The sequence below is a fragment of the Tachypleus tridentatus genome, chromosome 9 (genome assembly GCF_004210375.1).
Source record: "Tachypleus tridentatus isolate NWPU-2018 chromosome 9, ASM421037v1, whole genome shotgun sequence".
Classification (NCBI taxonomy): domain Eukaryota; kingdom Metazoa; phylum Arthropoda; class Merostomata; order Xiphosura; family Limulidae; genus Tachypleus; species Tachypleus tridentatus.
The window spans coordinates 167354632-167368530 of NC_134833.1; the positions used below are offsets into that span (position 1 = coordinate 167354632).

Genomic DNA, 13899 nt, shown 5'->3' on the forward strand with positions numbered 1-13899 from the left:
TTGCATACACATCAAAGACGCTGTGCGCTGGTTTGTATATACTCTGTACATGCACACATCAGACCACTGTACTGATTGGTGTACCTCTTACATACACATCAAGGACGCTGTGCTGAATTGGTGTATAGCTCTTACATGCACGTCAGACCACTGTGCTGAATTGGTGTACTTGTTACATACACGTCAGACCACTGTACTAATTGGTGTATACTTCTACATACACATCAGACCACTGTACTAATTGGTGGTATGTTCTTACATGCACATCAAACCACTGTGCTTCAATTAGGTATAATTCTTGCTTACATCAAAACAATGTACTAATTGGTATATTTCTTGCATACACGTCAAAAAACACTGTACTAATTGGTGTACTTCTCACATACAGATCAAAGACGCTGTACTAATTTGTATGCTTTTACATACACATCAAAGGCAACTGTACTGATTGGTATGCCTCTTACATACACATCAAGGCACTGTACTAATTAGTATAATTCTTGCATACACATCAGACCACTGTGCTAATTGGTATGCTTCTTACATACACATAAAACCACTGTACTAATTGGTATAATTCTTGCATGCACATCAGACCACTGTACTAATTAGTATAATTCTTGCTTACACATCAAAAACAATGCGCTAATTGGTATATTTCTTACATACACATCAAAACACTGTACTAATTGGTGTACTTCTACATACACATCAAAACGCTGTACTGATTGGTGTACTTCTTACATACACATCAGACCACTGTGCTGATAAGTATACTTCTTACATACACATCAAAAACACTGTACTGAATTGGTATACTTCTCACATACGCATCAAGACACTGTACTGATTAGTATATACTGTTACATACACGTCAAACCACTGTGCTGATAAGGTATACTTCTTACATACACATCAAAACACTGTGCTGATTAGTATACTTCTCACATGCACATCAAAACACTGTACTAATTAGTATACTTCTTACATACACATCAAAACACTGTACTAATTGGTATACTTTTTACATACACGTCAAAACACTGTACTGATAAGTATACTTGTACATACACATCAAACCACTGTACTAATTAGTATAGCTTCTACATACACATCAAAACACTGTACCTAATTAGTATACTTCTTACATACGCATCAAAACACTGTACTGATTAGTATACTTCTTACATACACATCAAACCACTGTACTGATGGGTATACTTCTTACATACACATCAAAGACACTGTACTAATTAGTATACTTCTCACATACACATCAAAACACTGTACTAATTAGTATACTTCTTACATACACATCAAACCACTGTGCTGATGGGTATACTTCTTACATACACATCAAAACACTGTACTAATTAGTATACTTCTTACATACACATCAAAGACACTGTACTGATTAGTATAGCTTCTTACATACACATCAGACCACGGTGCTGATAAGTATACTTCTTACATACATCAAACCACTGTACTGATGGGTATACTTCTTACATACACATCAAACCACTGTACTAATTAGTATACTTCTTACATACGCATCAAAACACTGTACTAATTAGTATACTTCTTACATACACACGTCAAAAACACTGTACTAATTAGTATACTTCTTCCATACACATCAGACCACTGTGCTGATAAGTAAGGTACTTCTTACATACACATCAAAACACTGTACTAATTGGTATACTTCTCACATACACATCAAAACACTGTACTTCATTGGTATACTTCTTACATACACATCAAACCACTGTACTGATGGGGTATACTTCTTACATACACATCAAAAACACTGTGCTAATTAGTATACTTCTCACATACACATCAAAACACTGTACTAATTGGTATACTTACATACACATCAGACCACTGTACTAATTGGTGTGCTTCTTGCACATACACATCAAACCACTGTACTAATTGGTATACTTCTTACATACACATCAAAGACACTGTACTAATTAGTATACTTCTTACATACACATCAGACCACTGTACTAATTAGTATACTTCTTACATACACATCAAACCACTGTACTAATTAGTATACTTCTTACATACACATCAAACCACTGTACTAATTAGTATAATTCTTACATACACATCAAACCACTGTACTAATTAGTATAATTCTTACTTACACATCAAAACAATGTACTAATTAGTATATTTCTTACATACACATCAAAACACTGTACTAATTAGTATACTTCTCACATACAAATCAAAACACTGTACTAATTTGTATACTTTTTACATACACAGCAAAACACTGTACTAATTAGTATACCTCTTACATACACATCAAAACACTGTACTAATTAGTATAATTCTTACATACACATCAAACCACTGTACTAATTAGTATAATTCTTACATACACATCAAACCACTGTACTAATTAGTATAATTCTTGCTTACATCAAAAACAATGTACTGAATTAGTATATTTCTTGCATACACATCAAAACACTGTACTGATTAGTATACTTCTTACATACACATCAAAACACTGTACTAATTAGTATACTTCTTACATACACATCAAACCACTGTACTGATAAGTATACTTCTTACATACACATCAAAACACTGTACTAATTAGTATACTTCTCACATACACATCAAAACACTGTACTAATTAGTATACTTCTACATACACATCAAACCACTGTGCTGATGGTGTATACTTCTTACATACACATCAAAACACTGTGCTAATTAGTATACTTCTCACATACACATCAAAAACGCTGTGCTAATTAGTATACTTCTTGCATACATCAAGAAAACACTGTACTAATTAGTATACTTCTTACATACACGTCAAAACACTGTGCTGATAAGTATAAGCTCTTACATACACATCAAACCACTGTACTAATTGGTGTATACTTCTTACATACACATCAAAACACTGTAACTGATTAGTATACTTCTTACATACACATCAAAACACTGTACCAATTAGTATACTTCTTACATACACATCAAACCACTGTTGCTGAATGGATAAGTATACTTCTTACATACACATCAGAACGCTGTACTAATTAGTATACTTCTTACATACACATCAAGAACACTGTACTAATTAGTATACTTCTTACATACACATCAAACCACTGTACTGATGGGTATACTTCTTACATACACATCAAAACACTGTGCTGATTAGTATACTTCTTACATACACATCAAAACACTGTACTAATTAGTGTACTTCTACATACACATCAAAACGCTGTGCTAATTGGTATACTTCTTACATACACATCAAACCACTGTACTGATAAGTATACTTCTTACATACACATCAAAACACTGTACTAATTAGTATACTTCTCACATACACATCAAAACACTGTACTAATTAGTATACTTCTTACATACACATCAAACCACAGTACTGATAAGTATACTTCTTACATACACATCAAACCACTGTACTGATAAGTATACTTCTTACATACACATCAAACCACTGTACTAATTGGTGTATACTTCTTACATACACATCAAAACACTGTAGTAATTAGTATACTTCTCACATACACATCAAAACACTGTACTAATTAGTATACTTCTTACACACACATCAAAACACTGTACTAATTAGTATACTTCTTACATACACATCAAAACACGGTAGTAATTGGTATACTTCTCACATACACATCAAAATGCTGTACTAATTAGTATACTTCTTACATACACATCAAAACACTGTACTAATTAGTATACTTCTTACATACACATGAAAACACTGTAGTAATTAGTATACTTCTCACATACACATCAAAACACTGTACTAATTTGTATACTTACATACACATCAAACCACTGTACTAATTAGTATAATTCTTACTTACACATCAAAACAATGTGTACTGATTAGTATACTTCTTACATACACATCAAAACACTGTACTAATTAGTATACTTCTACATACACATCAAACCACTGTACTAATTAGTATACTTCTTACATACACATCAAACCACTGTACTAATTAGTATACTTCTTACATACACATCAAAACGCTGTACTGAATTGGTATACTTCTTACATACACATCAAAACACTGTACTAATTTGTATAAGCTCTTACATACACATCAAACCACTGTACTAATTAGTATAATTCTTGCTTACACATCAAAACAATGTACTAATTGGTATACTTCTTACATACACATCAAAACACTGTACTAATTGGTGTACTTCTTACATACACATCAAAACACTGCTGTGTGCTGATTAGTATACTTCTTACATACACATCAAAACACAGTACTGATTGGTATACTTCTTACATACACATCAAAACACTGTACTAATTAGTATACTTCTCACATACACATCAAAGACACTGTACTAATTAGTATATTTCTTACATACACATCAAAAACACTGTACTTAATTAGTATACTTTTACATACACATCAAAAACACTGTAGTAATTAGTATACTTCTCACATACACATCAAAACGCTGTACTAATTGGTATACTTCTCACATACACATCAAAAACACTGTACTAATTAGTATACTGTACATACACATCAAAACACTGTACTAATTAGTATACTTCTTACATACACATCAAAACACTGTACTAATTAGTGTACTTCTTACATACACATCAAAAACACTGTACTAATTAGTATACTTCTTACATACACATCAAAACACTGTACTGATTTAGTATACTTCTTACATACACATCAGACCACTGTACTAATTGGTATACTTCTTACATACACATCAGACCACTGTACTAATTAGTATACTTCTTACATACACATCAGAACACAATACTGATTGGTATACTTCTCACACACATCAAAAACACTGTGCTAATTGGTATACTGCTCTACACACACATCAAAACACTGTACTGATTAGTATACTTCTTACATACACATCAAAACACAGTAGTGATTGGTATGCTTCTCACATACACATCAAAATACTGTACTGAATTAGTATACTTCTTACATACACATCAAAACACTGTACTAATTAGTATACTTCTTACATACACATGAAAACACTGTAGTAATTAGTATACTTCTCACATACACATCAAAACACTGTACTAATTTGTATACTTCTTACATACACATCAAACCACTGTACTAATTAGTATAATTCTTACTTACACATCAAAACAATGTACTAATTAGTATACTTCTTACATACACATCAAAACACTGTACTAATTAGTATACTTCTGTACATACACGTCAAACCACTGTACTAATTAGTATACTTCTTACATACACATCAAACCACTGTACTAATTAGTATACTTCTTACATACACATCAAAACACTGTACTAATTAGTATACTTCTTACATACACAGCAAAACACTGTACTAATTTGTATACTTCTTACATACACATCAAACCACTGTACTAATTAGTATAATTCTTACTTACACATCAAAACAATGTACTAATTAGTATACTTCTTACATACACATCAAAACACTGTACTAATTAATTAGTATACTCTTACATACACATCAAACCACTGTACTAATTAGTATACTTCTTACATACACATCAAAAACACTGTACTAATTAGTATACTTCTTACATACACATCAAAACACGGTGCTAATTAGTATACTTCTTACATACACATCAAAACACACTGTGCTGAATTAGTATACTTCTCACATACACATCAAAAACGCTGTACTTCAATTAGGTGTACTTCTCACATACACATCAAAACACTGTACTAATTAGTATACTTCTTACATACACATCAAAACACTGTACTAATTAGTATACTCTTACATACACATCAAAACACTGTGCTTAATTAGTATACTTCTTGTATACACATCAAAACACTGTACTAATTAGTATACTTCTTACATACACATCAAAACACTGTACTAATTAGTATACTTCTTACATACACATCAAAACACTGTACTAATTAGTATACTTCTTACATACACATCAAAACACTGTACTAATTAGTATATACTTCTTACATACACATCAAAACACTGTAGTAATTAGTATACTTCTTACATACACATCAAAACACTGTACTAATTTGTATACTTCTCACATACACATCAAAACACTGTAGTAATTAGTATACTTCTCACATACACATCAAAACACTGTACTAATTAGTATACTTCTTACGTACACATCAAAACACTGTACTAATTAGTATACTTCTTACATACACATCAAAACACTGTAGTAATTAGTATACTTCTTACGTACACATCAAAACACTGTACTAATTAGTATACTTCTTACGTACACATCAAAACACTGTAGTAATTAGTATACTTCTTACATACACATCAAAACACTGTAGTAATTAGTATACTTTTTACTTAATGTGAAGTAAGGTGAAACAGATCAGTAGAATTGCTTGTAAATATCTACACATCATAAATTGTTATAATTTTTACACTTAGAATACTTCATGAGACACATAAGAATCACTTACCTTGTACTCATTTAATTTCATAGCAATTATTTTTGACATATCTTCAAATTTACCACGTGGTAAAACCTCACCAGTGAGTCGCTGCTCAGCTTGATTTAACCACTCTCCCAGCTGACCTAAACGGCCAGGTAGAGAACAATCCAATTTCCATCTCCACCTGACCATATTAGTTTCAAGTTGTTTCCAACGCTGGTCCAGTGCAGGCCACATGCTAACCAACCCTGGATCTGCTGTTTTCTTTGTTACTTTATTACATAGCTGATTATACAGTGTTCTCTTTGTTTCCATTTCGTTCAGAAAATCTTTGTATTGCTAAAACAATAAAACAGGAGCTTACATTGTTAAACAATAAGTTATTTCTTTGTTGACATGAAAGTAACTTAATGAATTTAAATTAAATTAGGTGTACATATATTTGTGATACACAAACTAAAGATTAAAATTTGTTTCGTGTACTGTTACGAGTAAACAAATCCTAATTTATCTGGTTTTAGTGATTATAACTAAATAATTTAGCCATCAAAACCATTCATTAAATATGGTATGTTCAAATATATATTTTAAATCATACATTAAGAATAACAAATCTTTTGAATAATGTTTTAAAGGAAGATAAATCTAAAAAAAGTTCTATCACAAATTAATTAGAATTAGTGATGTTTAAATTATGTAATCTATAAAATAAAATAATAGTTACCACATCCTCACATAGTTAAGTCTTGTTTAAACTAGGTAACATAAAAATAAATTATACAGTTATCACAACCAGAACTTCCTAACTTTGGTTTAAGCTACGTAATGTACAAAATATAAAATACTGTTGTCATAAACTATCCTGGCTACCCATGGTTTAAATAATGTACAAAATATAAAATACTGTTGTCACAAACTATCCTGACTAACTCTGCTTTAAATAATGTACAATATATAAAATACTGTTGTCACAAACTATCCTGACTAACTCTGCTTTAAATAATGTACAAAATATAAAATGCTGTTGTCACAAACTATCCTAGCTAACTCTGGTTTAAATATTGTACAAAATACAAAATATTGGTGTCACAAAGTATCCTGACTAACTCTGGTTTAAATAATGTACAAAATATGGAATATTATTATCTCAACCAAACCTACCTAACCCTGGCTTAAGCTAGGTAATGTTCAATATATAGAATGTTGTTGTCACAAACTAATCCATCCAACTCTAGTTTAAACTAAGTAATGTACAAACTGTAGAATTCAGAGAGTATTTCTAGCATGTAACAACACTGTCACTCAAATTAAGACTTGATATGTTAAATATTTTCATGGGAAACATCTTACCCTGTATTCTTCCAAGTGATTTGTGACAGGCTTATTGAGAATCATAAGAACAGTTTCTGCATGGTCTAGCCACCTATTCAGAGTTGTGGTATCATCTTGTTGAACTGAGGATGGTGGAACTGCCATCAGTTCCTGTTCAGGCTGTGCATAAGTTTCTGGGTATTTGTGTAAGAACTGTGACACATACGTCATGAGAGACTTTTCATCAGGATGGTCTACATCAATATCTGTCAAGAAAATCTCAACAAATTAGAAACAATTATACAGTTACTGGTACTTATGTAGCAACTGTGACACATACATTACAACAGAATTTTTATCAGAATGATCTACATCAATATCTATCATGAAAAACTCAATCAGAAACAATCATACATTTATTGGTACTTATGTAAGAACTGTGACACATACGTTACAACAGAGCTTTCATCACGATGTTCTACATCAATATCTATCGAGAAAAACTCAATAAATCAGAAACAATCATACATTTACTGGTACTTATGTAAGAACTGTGACACATATATTACAACAGAGTTTTCATCAAGATGCTCTACATCAATATCCATTGAGAAAAACTCAATAAATCAGAAACAATCATACATTTACTGGTACTTATGTAAGAACTGTGACACAAACATTACAACAGAGTTTTCATCAAGATGCTCTACATCAATATCCATTGAGAAAAACTCAATAAATCAGAAACAATTAAACATTTACTGGTACTTATGTAAGAACTGTGACACATATATTACAACAGAGTTTTCATCAAGATGCTCTACATCAATATCCATTGAGAAAAACTCAATAAATCAGAAACAATTATACAGTTATAGGTACTTGTGTAAGAACTGTGACACATATATTACAGCAGAGTTTTCATCTGGATGGTCTATAGCCACCATATTTAAAGGAGCTCTGTATCAAATATTGTATAACAAAGGAAGTAATAAAACAATTGGTACATGTAAACAGCATGGAAAACAGTAAACAAAATACAAATGTTTGTCTATCTTTAGAAGTAGCTCACCTTCAGCATCAAGAAGCCTTGCAATACCTAGCACAGATTCAGCTATGTTGAAGGCCATGTTGAGCCGATCTCGATTTGACATCTGTCGAGCGGCCTCCATATTAATCAAACCAGGTTGAATCTTATCAATGATAGCTAGGAATGCCATTCCATCTCTCCAGCTGGGTCCAAAATCATTCACCTGGATTCCAAATCTCCTGAAGTAGGCAAAAACAAACTTACAGTGGTTCAGATTACAGCATTCAGTTATAAAGCTAATGAAAATACTAAATCTGTGGTCTAGAATCAAAGTATATATTAACTGTGGTCTAGAACTGACTAGATATCCATTATTTGAGGTTTATAACTAACTAAATTATAAACCTCAAATAAAATACTTGTACAAGAAATTCATTTACATGTTTATTATCTATGGTTTATAAATAACTGGAAGCTGTGATCTTGAACTAACTGGTAATATATTAACTGTGGTCCATACCTAACTGGAAATACATTATTTGGGGTCTAGAATTAACTGAAGGTATGTTATCTGTGGTCTATATATAACTAATGGAAAGACATTATGTGTGGTATGGAATTAACTGAAAGTGTGTTGTCTGTGGTCGATATACAACTAACTGTAAAAACATTATCTTTGGTCTAGAACAAACTGGAAAGACACGACCTATCATATAATCAAACCACCCACTTCTAAAACTAACTAGAAAGATATAAAAGACAAGACCTGTGGTATGATTATGTGGTATCATTGAGAAAATAATTCATGAAATTCAATACAGTGTTATGAAGTGGTATTTTGAAAAATATCTCAAAAAGTCTGTTCAAATTAAATTGAAAAAAATTATTTAATTCTTCATATAATAAAAAAACAAATATAACAACATTGCTTAAAAATATCGTTCATGTTTTTTTATTCCTGAATATTGACACAGTTCATCAGAACAAATTTTACCCTAAAAGACAAGGTGCAACAATGTTTCAGATGAACAATGTACTCCAAAATTATGATTTTAACCCCATCCGTGCAAATAAAATTGATAAAAAACTTAACTTTGTAATCATGCAACTGTTACGAGATTAACTCTGTAACAGTACAAGAGTAGTAAATAATAATTACTGGCTGATGCTGTTCTTAACCCACAGGTTACCTCTGTAACAGTATAAATAATAATTACTGGCTGATGCTGTTCTTAACCCACAGGTTACCTCTGTAACAGTATAAATAATAATTACTGGCTGATGCTGTTCTTAAACCACAAGTTACCTCTGTAACAGTATAAATAATAATTACTGGCTGATGCTGTTCTTAACCCACAGGTTACCTCTGTAACAGTATAAATAATAATTACTGGCTGATGCTGTTCTTAACCCACAGGTTACCTCTGTAACAGTATAAATAATAATTACTGGCTGATGCTGTTCTTAACCCACTGCAGAAGAGCTTTCCTGGCTCCTCCTTTCCACCTATCCAGAGGACTAGGCCTTCCAGGTGAAACTGGAGTAACCCCATGCATCAAGACCTCTCCACATGGTACCTGGCCAACGCTGTCAATACTGCTAGTGCTGCTACTCGGAATCTGACTTAGCTGGTCTGCAAGGAGTCGGGTATTTTCTTCAATCTAAAATAGAGTGAATGTTCCCACTGTAATAACTCAAAGATCTTTTAAACTCTTTAACAAACTTGTATTTCCTCATGTTAGTTCATTTGTTAATCCCATGTGACAGATGGGGTTCAATTAGGCATGCCACAACCTTTTACAGAGTTCCATTGAACATGTTATTATGTATTTGATAACAAACACATCAACTATTCATTTTACCCTACATTACTGATACAGTTCCTGGTAGAGGAGAGTAAATACCAGTGATAGTAGAAAAATATCACTGTAGATGTCTATTTAAAAGGTTCTGGAAGTTAAATAAAAATAATATTTAAACTGTATGATCAACAAAATAATTGTTATTCTTCAAACACTCATCAGAGCCTGGATAAGAATGATGCAGTTAATTACCACACATATCTGGAGTACAAACACTTTCACAAAATATCAGATTTGTTTTCTACAACAAATTTGTACACATCAATATAACTATGTCCCACAGTAAATTGGAATTATAAGTAAACGTTCTGTGTCCAATATATAGTTGGTCAAAGTGGTTGGCCACATGCACATTTGATTAATTTTATAATTCTATTTCCACTCAGAACCAGTTATCTGAATAGATAGGTGTTTACCAAAACTATATAGTGTTCATGTTTCATCAAAAACAGATAGTTGTATAGTCAGTGATTTAAGTGAGAACCAGTTAGCTGTACAATTATTGTTTCATCAAAATCAGTTAATTGTATAGTCAGTAATTTAAGAGAGAACCAGTTAGCTGCACAATTAATGTTTCACCAAAACCAGTTAGTTGTATAATCAGTGATTTAAGTGAGAACCAGGTAGCTGCACAATTAATGTTTCATCAAAACCAGTTAAGTTGTATAATCTGTGATTTAAGTGAGAACCAATTAGCTGTACAATTAATGTTTCATTAAAACCAGTTAGTTGTGTAGTCAGTGATTTAAGTGAGAGTCAGTTAGCTGTACAATTAATGTTTCATCAAAACCAGTTAGTTGTATTGTCAGTGATTTCAGTGAGAACCAGTTAGCTGTACAATTAATGTTTCATCAAAATCAGTTAATTGTATAGTAAGTCATTTACGTGAGAACCAATTACCTGTACAATTAATGTTTCATCAAAACCAGTTAGTTGTATTGTCAGTGATTTCAGTGAGAACCAGTTAGCTGTACAATTAATGTTTCATCAAAATCAGTTAATTGTATAGTCAGTCATTTACGTGAGAACCAATTAGCTGTACAATTAATGTTTCATCAAAACCAGTTAGTTGTATAGTCAGTGATTTAAGTGAGAGTCAGTCAGTTGTACAACTAATGTTTCACCAAAACCAGTTAGCTGTATAGTCAGTGATTTCAGCCAGAACAAGTTAACTATATAGTTCAGAGCCTAGTTGTATAGTCAGTGATTTCAGCCAGAACAATTTAACTATATAGTTCAGAGCCTAGCTGTATAGTCAGTGATTTCAGCCACAACAAGTTAACTATATAGTTCAGAGCCTAGTTGTATAGTCAGTGATTTCAGCCAGAACAAGTTAACTATATAGTTCAGAGCCTAGTTGTATAGTCAGTGATTTCAGCCAGAACAAGTTAACTATATAGTTCAGAGCCTAGTTGTATAATCAGTGATTTCAGCCAGAACAAGTTAACTATATAGTTCAGAGCCTAGTTGTATAGTCAGTGATTTCAGCCAGAACAAGCTAACTATATAGTTCAAAGCCTAGCTGCATAATCAGTGATTTCAGCCACAACAAGTTAACTATATAGTTCAGAGCCTAGCTGTATAGTCAGTGATTTCAGCCACAACAAGTTAACTATATAGTTCAGAGCCTAGCTGTATAATCAGTGATTTCAGCCACAACAAGTTAACTATATAGTTCAGAGCCTAGCTGTATAATCAGTGATTTCAGCCACAACAAGTTAACTATATAGTTCAGAACCGAGTTGTATAATCAGTGATTTCAGCCAGAACAAGTTAACTATATAGTTCAGAGCCGAGTTGTATAATCAGTAATTTCAGCCACAACAAGTTAACTATATAGTTCAGAGCCGGTTGTATAATCAGTGATTTCAGCCAGAACAAGTTAACTATATAGTTCAGAGCCTAGTTGTATAATCAGTGATTTCAGCCAGAACAAGTTAACTATATAGTTCAGAGCCTAGTTGTATAGTCAGTGATTTCAGCCAGAACAATTTAACTATATAGTTCAGAGCCTAGCTGTATAGTCAGTGATTTCAGCCACAACAAGTTAACTATATAGTTCAGAGCCTAGTTGTATAGTCAGTGATTTCAGCCAGAACAAGTTAACTATATAGTTCAGAGCCTAGTTGTATAGTCAGTGATTTCAGACAGAACAAGTTAACTATATAGTTCAGAGCCTAGTTGTATAATCAGTGATTTCAGCCAGAACAAGTTAACTATATAGTTCAGAGCCTAGTTGTATAGTCAGTGATTTCAGCCAGAACAAGCTAACTATATAGTTCAAAGCCTAGCTGCATAATCAGTGATTTCAGCCACAACAAGTTAACTATATAGTTCAGAGCCTAGCTGTATAGTCAGTGATTTCAGCCACAACAAGTTAACTATATAGTTCAGAGCCTAGCTGTATAATCAGTGATTTCAGCCACAACAAGTTAACTATATAATTCAGAGCCTAGCTGTATAATCAGTGATTTCAGCCACAACAAGTTAACTATATAGTTCAGAGCCGAGTTGTATAATCAGTGATTTCAGCCAGAACAAGTTAACTATATAGTTCAGAGCCGAAGTTGTATAATCAGTAATTTCAGCCACAACAAGTTAACTATATAGTTCAGAGCCGAGTTGTATAATCAGTAATTTCAGCCAGAACAAGTTAACTATATAGTTCAGAGCCTAGTTGTATAATCAGTGATTTCAGCCAGAACAAGTTAACTATATAGTTCAGAGCCTAGTTGTATAGTCAGTGATTTCAGCCAGAACAAGTTAACTATATAGTTCAGAGCCTAGTTGTATAGTCAGTGATTTCAGCCAGAACAAGTTAACTATATAGTTCAGAGCCTAGTTGTATAATCAGTAATTTCAGCCACAACAAGTTAACTATATAGTTCAGAGCCGAGTTGTATAATCAGTGATTTCAGCCAGAACAAGTTAACTATATAGTTCAGAGCTTAGTTGTATAATCAGTGATTTCAGTCAGAACAACTTAACTATATAGTTCAGAGCCTAGTTGTATAATCAGTAATTTCAGCCACAACAAGTTAACTATATAGTTCAGAGCCGAGTTGTATAATCAGTGATTTCAGCCACAACAAGTTAACTATATAGTTCAGAGCCTAGTTGTATAGTCAGTGATTTCAGCCAGAACAATTTAACTATATAGTTCAGAGCCTAGCTGTATAGTCAGTGATTTCAGCCACAACAAGTTAACTAT

The 13899-nt window shown here is 32.4% G+C and overlaps 1 protein-coding gene across 1 annotated transcript in view; it reads right to left on the reverse strand.

Annotated features, from left to right (window-relative positions):
* The window catches only part of LOC143227572 (muscle-specific protein 300 kDa-like), a 117573-nt gene that overhangs the window by 40648 nt on the left and 63026 nt on the right, over positions 1-13899 (reverse strand). The window contains exons 7-10 of the mRNA XM_076459001.1: positions 10276-10487; positions 8869-9065; positions 7836-8062; positions 6513-6824 (exon numbers count right to left, since the gene is read on the reverse strand). Of these exons, the coding sequence (XP_076315116.1) occupies positions 6513-6824; positions 7836-8062; positions 8869-9065; positions 10276-10487 (948 nt within the window). The remainder of the gene's footprint in view (positions 1-6512; positions 6825-7835; positions 8063-8868; positions 9066-10275; positions 10488-13899) is intronic.